We start from the raw sequence: 11,945 nt of genomic DNA on the forward strand, positions 1-11,945 counted from the left end.
AATTATGATTATAATAATAATTAATTAAGTAATAATTTTTTTTTTTACATATTTGGTATAATTTATAATTATTACATTATCAATAATTGTGATTGTTTAATAAATATTATAAAAAAATTAATTATTTTTGTTGAAATATCTAATATACATAATATTTTAATTTTGGATTAGAAGTATAAAAAATCATTATATCAAATAATCTAATAATTCAAATTAATTAACCTAATCTTATTTATTTTTAGATTGTAACTTTAAATGTGATTATAATTCATAATTAAATTATTCACATGAATTATTCATGATTAATTGTTTAATAAATAATTTAAGTAACAATATAAATTATTATTTTTATTTTTATAATAAAAAAATTTATTTAAACCAAACCATTTTTTCAAGAGTAGAAAGGATCACACTATATTAGACCAACTTTAGGCGTAATGACTGACCCACAAATTATATCATTTCCATATTTTGATACTCTTTCTCCACTTGCTTTTTAATATTTTCCTTTCACTTTCGCAGCTTGTTCAATAATGAACCAACTGGTGGGGGCCATATGACATGAAAATTCCAGGATGGGATCGTCAAATTTACACGTATTGAGATCAAGTTGATTCTGCGGTCGGAAAATATGCCATTAATATACACCGAAATAAGTACAAACCAAAATCAACAAAATTACGTAAATTTATTTTGAATATATAAATAAATATATATTATTATATAATTAAATAATTTTAATTTAAAAATAAAATAATATTAATTACATAATATATATATATATATATATTTATATGTTTAAAATAAATTGTATAATAAGTACAAACCAAAATCAACAAAATTACGTAAATTTATTTTGAATATATAAATAAATATATATTATTATATAATTAAATAATTTTAATTTAAAAATAAAATAATATTAATTACATAATAATATATATATATATTTATATGTTTAAAATAAATTGTATAATATTATTTAACCAAAACAGTGTCTAAATTTTCTTTTTTATCGATTAGAAATTTTTTCTTATATTGTTAAATAATAAAATTAATTAATTAAATTATTTCATTAATTTATTATATTATCAAATAATAAAATTAATTCAATTTTATTTTGGTTGTTCATTAATTTAATTAAAAATAAAAATTATTTTATAATCAAATTTTGATTAGTAAAAATAAAATTGTAATAAGATTAAAATTATTGTAATAATATTTTAATAACTAAATTAAATATAATAATAAGAGATCATTATATTATATAATATAGCATAATTTACTAAAATATTTTATTATTTAATAAATTAAATAAAATAATATTAATAATAAAAATTAAATTACCAAAATATACTATTCCCTTCAACCAAACATTCTTTAGACTACCATGATTTTGCCTTTTTATAGAAATTCTGTTTGGTTGTTTTGTATTACAAACAACCCACAAGTTGTCCAAAAATCTAAGGGATTTATGGGTAGAAGTGATGCATGTGCGAGTGGTGGTGACAAAAAAAAAGAGGATATTTTTGTAATTTTATAAAAGGATGAGAATTAATTTGTAATTAATAGTAAATGACTTTTATTTTTTCATTTTAACTTTTGCCATAAAATGCAAGGAATTTTATTAATATAATCTAATAGAAGGTATAAATTTGTTGTTTTTAATTTTGAAGATAATAATTTATCGTAATTCAACTAAAAAATCATTAACACCCCCAAATAAAATTATAATATAAAAAATATTAAAATGGATAACAATTATTTCTTATTCAAGATTTTCTCTATATACTTTCGTACCCTTTTATTCTAATTATGGTTTTTTCTACCCTTTAAATCTGAACACTAACTGTAACTATTAAAAGACTTATAGGTAGTTTATATAATTTTAGCTAGAAAGAGTGATTATTTTCCACTAAGGTTTATCTTAATAACAGTAAGTCAAGGAAAAAGATGTTTGGCTTTAGGTTGTGTTTTGTAAATTTTTATTATTAAAATTAAAATATCACCACCAAAATAAATCACTTACAAAACTATTTGTTATATAAATTAATATTGTATTTAGTAATATTGATTTTTTATAAATAATTATTATATTTGGTTAATAATAAAAATAAAATATTAATATGTTATTTTACTTAAATATTTTTAAAAGAGATTATTAATTATAAGTTAATATTATATTTAATTAAATTAATATGTTTCAAATGGAAATATTTTTGTTTATATCGTAAAGTATTATCAATATTGATAATATGATAGGACTTTTTCATATTATCCAAAAATAAAATTAATTCATTAATTTTTTGTTTTTTAAATAATAAAAATTAACTAAATTTGGTATTTGAGTTATTTATTATTTTAATTGAAAATAAGAATAGTCTTGGAAAAAAAAATATGGGTAGTCCTAAGAACATGATAAGTGGGGATAAATATTTTATTGTGAAAAGATATATCTTAAAAAAATTTGTAATAATATTAAGATTACATTTGTAATTTTAATACTTAAAATTAATGTAATAATCAAATTATTCTTATATTATTTGACATGGTAAAAATTTTAGAAATATTTTATTATTTTACAGATAAAATAAAATAATATTAATAATAAAAAATAAATTATTAAGATAGACATATTATTCTGTTTTTTTTTTTTCTCTAATGTTTTTATGAAAGATGAAAATGTTGAAAAGAGAGAGAAAGGTGAAATGATCGTTAAGAGAGAGAGAAAATTAAAGAAAAATTGTTGAAAAACAAAGAACTTAATAAGAAAAATATGTGATTTTTTAAAATTTAATTTTTGAAAAAAATTATTAATTTTTCAAATTTATAAGAAAAGTTGAAATATTTTATTAATTTTAATATATTATTAATTAAATAATAATTTTATTTATAAAATTAAGGGAAATTTTAAAAAATGGCCAAAATACCCTCTCATTAAGCAAAAATGCTCAAAATCATTATTTTCAAGCAAAAATGCCCAAAATCACTATTTCTAAGCAAAAAATACCAAAATTACCCTTCCCCTCATTTATTTAACTTCTCACTCACTATAAGGGTTAAATGCAATTTTAGATAAATATGGGGGGTTTTTAGATATTTTATATTGTAAACAGGTCTGCTGTTACATGACAAATTTCAGAAAAACCTGTTGTGTTCTAAGAAATCTTCGTTGGCTCCCCAATATTTAAAAAAATCTATTTTACCTCCCTAACCCACGGTCAATGTCTATTGACCGTGGGAGAAATCGTTTGACCGTGGGAAACACTGTTCCCACGGTCGAACTGTCGATCCTTTGCAGCCATTTTCGGCCAAAATTTGGTTGTTTCAGCCTTCGATTTTCACATACATCAAATCTACACGTTGTATAACACAAAATCTCTCAATCAATTCAACGAAAACAACCAAAAATTAAAACATTTTAAGCATTGTTCAAATAAAAACCCTAAAATTTCAAACCGCAAAATCTCAATCAAATCTCAATAATATGAATAATAACTTGATTTAAATAAGATTACGGGAGATATACTACCCTTATTTGTCATTTGTCGTTATCGGAAAGCAAGAAAATCGATAGAAATCTGATTGGGAAGTTTCGAACCGTGGGATGAGCGTGGGAGAATGGGAAAACCCACGGTCACGCAGTAAATTTCAGAAAAACCTGTCGTGGGCTAAGGACTCTCCCCGACACCCAAATATTTTAAAAAAACTATTTTACCCCCCTAACCCACGGTCAATGTCTACTGACCGTGGGAGAATTCGTTTGACCGTGGGAAACACTGTTCCCACGGTCGGACTGCCGATCTTTCGACAGCCATTTTCAGTCAAAATTTGGTTGTTTCGACCTTTGATTTCCACATAAATCAAATCTACACGTTGTATAATACAAAACCCCTCAATCAATTCAACGAAAAAAACCAAGAATCAAAACATTTTAAGTATTGTTCAAATCGAAACCCTAAAATTTCAAACCTCAAAATCTCAATCAAATCTCAATAATATGAGCAATAACTTGATTCAAACAAGATTACGGGAGATATACTAACCTTCTTTGCCATTTACGGTTGTCGGAAAACAAGAAAATCGACGGAAATTTGGTCGACCGTGGGAAAGTGGGAAATTTTGAATTTTCTTTGAATTTGCACAGTGAAATGACCGTGGGAAGTAAAGAAATTTGCTGTGTATATATATGGGGGCAGTTTCGTTATTTCACAAAACTGGGTATTTTTGCTTAAACCTGAATATTTTGGGCAATTTTGTTAGACACCCTAAATTTTGGCTATTTTTTATAATTTCCCTAAAATTAAATTTGTAATTTATAAAAATTTAAATTTTTAATAATTAATTAGTGAAAAAAATAAAAATTAGTCATTTGGCGTTGTTCTTAAGATGGAACCGATATTCCGTATAAAACAAACCTTGTTCAGTGGTGGACCCACAAATTATATCATTTCCAAATTTTTACTATTCTTTCTTTGCTTGCTTTTCAGTCTTTTCCTCTCACTTTCGCAACTTGTTCAACAATGAATCAAATGGTGGGGCCATATCACATGAAAATTCCAGGATGGGATTCTCAATTTACACGCGTTGAGATCAGATTGATTGTGTGGTCGGCAAAGTATGACGAGGGCCGCCCCATTCACATTCACCGAAAAAACACGAACCAAAAAGTCAAGCCAACCCAATTCAGTGGCCCTAATAATTTATAATAACACCAAAAATGACTACTTAATACCTTCCCCAAGAAACCCTAACCCCAAGCAAATTGCAAAACACGCTAATCAAGGTTCTTTTCTCTTCTTCAAGTTATTTCCTTGAAGTTGCGCAGAATAGCGTCTGAATTTTACTTCTATCGATTAGGTGATTTCTCGATCAATTTCCATTTTTTATATCTTTGTTTTAACCGACTAGTTTTTGATGATTGTTCATCCATGTTTTGATTTTTGATTGGTCAACGGTACGTGATGATTTTGATTTCTTTCAGTTTTTTCCTTGAAATTGTTGTTGTATTGATTTCTTTAAGATTTTTTTATTTGATTGATTAAAATTAGTTTGAGTTTGTAGATCTGGTTTGTTTGCAAAGTGATATATGTCTTGATGGCTGCAGATGTTTGGTTTGACGAATGATTTTTTATTTGAACTGTGCTTACATCTGAGTTCGGGTTTCAATCTTGTGATGTAATTAGTCTATATCTGATTGTGTCAACTGTGTAGTCGGTTATTTCTTCATATATTTGGATAACTTTATATCATCTCTTGGTCTATTTAACTATGCGGAATCATCAGATGGCTATTTTGAGTTATTCAAATTTATGGGTTTATGACTGGACGGCCTTAATCCTTTTGTCTGCAGATACTTACTTTATGATCAGTACTGTTACTACGAGACCGTTCAATACTTCCTGCAACTAAGTACCTAAAATTGTCTTTGGTTATCGGTCAGAGTGGATTCGAAAGTAACATTTGATACGCTTGCTAGAAGTTGATTTTGGACTTTTTGATAAGATAGCAAGAAGGTTACAACAGTAGCAAATTTTGAAGGATTTCCAGTATCAGGAAGCGAAGAGGTGTTTATTTTGAACTTTTAGAAATTGCTAGTTACTAGTTTAGAGAAGCGTATGCAAACTGTTTTGTTATCAGACTATTGACTAACTGATTTTCTATTGGCAGAGTGGATTGAGACCTGTTGTCCAAATGACTAGTAATTACAGTGCAGGTGTTCCTATCAAGAAAAGGAGGTTCCCGTTAATTCGGCCTCCTTCACCTCCTGCTGAAGAACAATCTGTAATAAATTATTCACTACAAAGCGAAAATTCTAGCCCCTCTGAACGGTCAACTCTATCAAATGCTGGCTTATCTGATGCAATCAAGGAATCGCTTCTTGCAGAAAGAAAGGGAAATCCTGATGTAACAAATGTTAAAACGATTAACAGCAGCTCTAAAAACTATAGTGTCAAGGTTGAACAACCAAGTCATACAATTCACTCTGTTTCCAGGACTGATGTGGACAGCAAAGAGAAGCTTGTGGGGGCTGAAAAATCTGCAGATGCAATAAAATCAGTGAAAGTTGAGTTGAACTTAGCACCAATTGAAGCTCCTGCGCTTACCATAGGAACAGATCTATCCAACAAACAAAAAAAGGTGGAAAATAGTACACAAGAACTTGTTAAAACTCCCTGTATGACTGAACTGTCATTGGCTGTAAAGGAACCTGTTGTTTCAGCTATAGAAGGTCATAATGGAGAAAGGAGTCATCAGAATTGCAAGAGTGGAGGACCAGTTTCGTTGAATTTGTCATTAATCAGTGGAAATAGTAATCAATGCAAAGGTGACAATGTTGACTTGAATACTAATTCTGATATGCATGCTAACAGATCAAACTGGGATTTAAATACTACCATGGATGCGTGGAATGGTTCTGTGGTTGATGAAGCTTCAGGTCAAGGAACTGTTGATGGATGTAACACAATTGGTGGAACACATGATGTAAAGCCTTCGATTTGTTCTGTTGGAATATTTGGTGATAGGGTTACTTCAAAAGGACAAAATTTTGAAAAGAGCAAGTGCAGATCTGCTGGTGCTTTATCATCTCATCTGTTGGGCCAGCCTTGTAATTCTGAGGATAATCTTCATTTAGGGCTCAGTCCATCGTTTTCTTTGTCAAACCTTAGTCAGAAGCCTTCCAGTTCATCAGCTATTTTGAATTCTAGCTGGGGTGTTGCTAACTCAGGCTTGGGCAAGGCTTTTGAATTAACTGGCACTGTGAACCAGATTAATATTGGGAATGTAAAATCAGAACCACTTGATGAGAGCATCAAACATGGTTTCACAGGAGCTACTGCCATTCCTAAGGGGTTACCTGATATTAGAGCTGTGAAACGTGAATTAGTTGAAAGATTTAATGCAGAAGCCTTGAAATCATTTAATTTTAGCCCCCCAAAATTAGTTGATTGTAGGTCCATTAAATCTGAACCAGTTCGTGAGGATATTCAAGAAACAGTAAAGAAAATGGAGGGGACATTGAACCAATCAGATAAACAGATGGTAGAAGCTATGGATAATCGAGGAAAAACTACTAGTTCAGCAGCCTTGTCTACAAGTGGTGAAGTGCCAAACTCTTTTGAACATTCTTCGAACACTAAAGAATATCGTCTTAGCAGGGAGGTGCCTCAGGAAAAACCTGAAAGTTCTGGACAGGTTCTTTCGGAAACAATGTCTACACCTGTGGGTCTCGATGGTAATGCTTCAAATCTAATTATGGAGGTGCCTCATGAAACCAGTCTTAGCATAGAGGTGCCTCACGAAACCAATCTTAGCAGGGAGGTGCCTCACGAAACCAATCTTAGCAGGGAGGTGCCTCACGATAACAATCTTAGTAGGGAGGTGCCTCAGGAAAAATCTGAAAGTGCTGGACAGGTTCTTATAGAAACAGTGTCTGTGGGTCATGATGGCAATTTGTTGAATGTTTCTAGCTTGGTAGATACTGCAATAACCGACAATAAAAACATTGATGATACTGAGAGGTGCAGATTGAAATTCATGGAAGAGGTTCCCCCTAATTCACGAGAAAATGGTGAGGGTTCTGCAAGTGATGACGAGGAGAAGATCAATTTATCAGGTGATATGCTAGAAGAAGATTCTTATGATTTTGATTCTGAGTCTGATGCCAGTCATAATCTAGAAACAGCTATGGATGCTGAGCACAACAATGGAAAAGAGGAAGACTTTGAGGATGGTGAAGTTCGGGAATCACTGGTACATACTGAACTGGAGGGACACATATGTGAAAAAAGAGAACTACAGCACTTCAATAGTGGTGATTCTTCTGATAACAAACAACTGGATTTTGTGGGACTTCCCAGTGAGCATCCTTCCACATCATCTTCAACAGAAGATGAACCCACTAAAACAGCAGAGCCCAGTGAAACAAACAATGATAGTATAAACAAATTTGGTGAAACAGCTCATGATGAAAATAACAATAAGGGTGCCGGTAATAAAGACTGTATTTTGCAAAAACCATTGGCAGGAGGGATGCCAGCCATTGATGGTGACCAGAAGAGATGTAGTACTACCTCTCCTATAAGATCTGTTGTTATGTCAAAAAGAAAAGATGGCCTAAATGCCCAGGAGACTGAACAGTCATATTATCAAGCCATTAGTGCAAGCCAAGGAAATTCAGCTCCCATTGCTCAAGGATTGGATGAGAATGTTAAAAACACTAATGTGTTGGAAGAGAGTGTTTCTCCATTACCGAAGGCAGAAGCATCTTTAACTATTGATTATGCAGCTAAGGATGCTGACAATGGAGGAAATAAAAGCCGGATAATAAACTTGCCTCGAGCTTCTAACATGCCATCTCCTGGTCAAACAAGAACAATTTCAGGCAGTTCATTGCCTTCCCAAGCTGGGAGGGAAAAGTTAACTGATGTTGAACTCGAAGAAATATATCGAGGGAGGTGATTGCTATTACCATTATATTGTCTTCCCCCTTGTTTTGGTAAGTTAGTTTGGATGATATAAGTGATGTATGCTTGTTTAATATTCTTTTTTCTGATTGCTTTTCGCAGGGATGAAATCTATACTGATGCTTCTCACAAATTCTCAAGGGAAAGGCATCAAGACCATCAATCTAGGAACTCTCGATTTAATTTTGTGCGTGGACGAGGGAGAATCTCTAGTAGAATAGACTCAGTACACGGTGATTGGAATTCTGAACGGGAGTTTGCTCGAGAATTTTATGGTCCGACAGAGTTCCATGTTCCTAGACATAAATATGCATCACAGCCTGATTCAGATTTTAATGGCTATAATGTTGGGCTAAATGGTGATTTTGTTAGTATTGGTAGGGGAGGGAGGAAAATTTTTAATGATGAGGCATCTGTTTTTCCTCATCTACCCAGGAGGAGGTCTCCGGGGGGGAGAGTGGGGCCTCGTGGCCGTGGCCTTGATATGGTTCGCCGAGTTCCAAGACATATTAGCCTGAGTGGATGCATTGGTGAAGATGGTACAGAATTGGTTGGACCGAGGCGCGGGGAGAAGTTCATAAGGGGTCTACCTAATGACAACACAGACCCAATATATACACATCCCCAAGGTCCTTATGATGGATTAGATGGTCATTTTGTCCGAAGCAACAGGAATTTCTTGCCCATGCAAAGAAGGGGTATTCCTCATGTTCGTTCGAAATCTCCAATTGATTCTAGGACTCGCTCGCCTGGTACATGGTCACCTGCCAGGAGAAGATCCCCGGATAGATTTGGTGGACATCCTGAATTGCCTAATCGAAGATCTCCTCCAATTTTTAGGATGGAGAGGATGCGATCTCCTGATCATTCTTGTTTCCCTGGAGAAATGGTAGGTAGAAGGCATGGTTCTCCATATATGTCTAGACCACCTAATGAGTTGAGGGATATGGATTCTAGTCATGATCTTGGGCATCCAAGATCTGCCATGCCTAATAGGAGTCCATCTGGTAGGGTTTTACTCAGAAACACTCGGAGATTTGACATTGTTGATCCTCATGAAAGGACAGACAGTGATGGTTATTTTGGCAGGCCTATGCATTCTGGCAGGTTTCAGGAACTTGATGCTGATGGAACTGTTGAAGACAGGAGAAGGTTTGGTGAGAGACGGGGACCTATTCGTCCTTTTAGACCTCCTTATAATGGTGCTGAGGGTGAGAATTTCCATATAAATGCAGGAGATGGGCCTAGGCCTTTTAGATTTTGTCCTGAAGATGGTCCAGAGTTTCATGAGAGAGGCAATTTGAGGGAAAGGGAATTTGATAGAAGGATTAAGAACCGACCTGGAAATGGTCCAAGGAGAAGTAGAAACATCGAAGAGCAGGAAGGAAATTATAGGCATGGTGGGCAGGTGTGGCATGATAATGGGTTTGATGATATGTCACGAATAAAGAGGAAAAAGTTTTGATTTTACATATGGTATGAACCTGGATACTGGATGTGTACTAGGAAGCTGATCTAGATCTGGTAATTTACTGCTTTATCATGGACATGGTCTTGGTCCTAATATGAGAGCAACGTTAGATGCTAATGTGGTCTGACACTATATGTCTGCAACAAGTGCTTCATTGTTATGTCATGTATATAGCCTTGGTTCATGTTCCATGATGGTTAATTCTTCTTGAATCTTATTACTGGTTCCTTATTCTAACTCTGGATGTCAGCTGCAGTTCTTGAGTTTCATTTTAACAAGTTTTTAACTGTCATAAATTATGGTGGCACATTACATATGTTAAGGATCATTTCAATGAATTCAGTTATCCCTAGATTCTTCAATGGTCATCCTTCTTTCGTATGGTATGATCAGCTTTATGTGTTGAATATAGTCTTTGGTGGGGCAGAGCAGGAGTGTGAGCAACGAACAATTGGAACTTTCATCAAATTTGTAAGCCATCAATAAAGCGAAAATGTGTACTATTTGATATGCTACTTCACATTCCTCTTGTTGAGTTACGCATTAATCCTTCAATCCAGCATTGAGGTAATGCTTGTACACACTTCCAAATATGAGAAGTCAGTTTACGCATTTTCAGTTATGGTGCTGGAGCCTGAAGCTGTTATAAAGTACTTTCAATGTGATCTACATCATAACCAAATAAAGATTAACAAGTTTATGTGCAGATTGTATATAATTGTAAGCAATTTGTTCCTATTAGGTTTACATGATTTCTGGTTGGCTGAGGTATCCTGAGTTCAGGTTTTCTTTTACTTCCACATTCTTCCACCCGAAGTGCAATATAGATGCGTAGGTATTTTGACCAACTTTTAGTTGTGTATTGAACTGTTTGATGTTTGGTGGAGTGGTTTGTCTGGTGATTTTGTTAATAAAAGGGATAAGAGCTCCAAAGGATGCAACATATTCGTAGTTGTTCTTAGAGTAGACTTCTTCTGATGTCTTTCCTGGATCCTTGAAACATAGCAGCCATTGTCTTACTTAAATTGAAGATCCCATTGAGTATGATGGAAGTTCTATGCTTTATGGAAGTGTGCATTCACTCGCCATCGAATTGTTAAGCTTTGTCCTGGTCTCGTCTGTGAACTTTTGAGAGGTTAGTTGACATTTTTTGTTCAATACGCAGTGGGCAAAACTGACTTTGAACTCTGGGAAAAACTATGTTATCAGCTGTAGTTATTGGCTGTTTGCGCATCATTTTTGACTGGTATATCCATGTTATTTATCACCGCGAACTTATTACCTGCTTTAGAGGTAAGTAGCTGTTTGTTATATTTCTGGTTGCACTTTGTGATTTGTTTGATGATGCAAGTTCATTTAGCAATGAGCTGCTTACTCCAGGGAAAACTGCTTTCTTTTGATCTCTGCATTTTTTGTAACCTTCCTACCATATACTTCAGTCAAAACAAAGATGTAAGCAGCACTTAAAGCATGTGCTGATATGGGGATTGATCAAGGCTTAGCAAGCAGGTTGAAGTGTTGTTTTTCATTATAGGAGTGGTGAAGAACCGAAGATCCTATGCATTGTCATTGATAAACTCACCTCTGGTTACTGCAGATTGCCGCTCATGAATTTTCCTTTTTATCCTGTTTGCATCATTCATCATTGTTAGCATCTTCATCTTTGACAGTAGTTTAAGTAATTAAACCGCTAGAGTAATGGCATGACCTGGAACAAAAAATTTCCGGAAGTTGTAGTTGGTAGAAGGTAGAATAAAAAGATTAGCCGGTGCTGAGATTTGGAGATGTTTTGGTTTATGACAACACACTATGTAAACACACTGACTCTGGATTTTCTTGAGCTGAGCGTGATGATGGCTCATGATTAATATTGACTTGCAAACCATGACCTGAGAGGCAATTTGGCTTGTCTTCTGTTTTGTGGCCCCCATGTTTTCAACTCTTGTTTTGATCTAATTGCCTATAGAATGCTACAAGCAGGTAGAACTGACACTTTCAGTATATGA

At 33.2% G+C, this 11,945-nt stretch overlaps 1 protein-coding gene across 2 annotated transcripts; it reads left to right on the forward strand.

The window, feature by feature from the left end:
• The first annotated feature begins 4,703 nt into the window (after positions 1–4,703).
• Positions 4,704–10,645, forward strand: LOC123193492. 2 transcript variants are annotated; one of them, XM_044606513.1, is made up of 4 exons: positions 4,704–4,860; positions 5,354–5,567; positions 5,671–8,459; positions 8,571–10,645. In XM_044606513.1, exons 3-4 carry the CDS (start codon positions 5,695–5,697, stop codon positions 9,931–9,933), a joined length of 4,128 nt encoding a protein of 1,375 aa, XP_044462448.1. In that variant the 5' UTR covers positions 4,704–4,860; positions 5,354–5,567; positions 5,671–5,694; the 3' UTR covers positions 9,934–10,645. The 2 variants fall into 2 exon arrangements, with proteins under 2 accessions (XP_044462448.1, XP_044462449.1); XM_044606514.1 differs by having other exon boundaries at positions 4,730–4,957.
• The last annotated feature ends 1,300 nt before the right edge of the window (positions 10,646–11,945 follow it).

This window comes from Mangifera indica, chromosome 12 (genome assembly GCF_011075055.1).
Source record: "Mangifera indica cultivar Alphonso chromosome 12, CATAS_Mindica_2.1, whole genome shotgun sequence".
Taxonomy (NCBI): domain Eukaryota; kingdom Viridiplantae; phylum Streptophyta; class Magnoliopsida; order Sapindales; family Anacardiaceae; genus Mangifera; species Mangifera indica.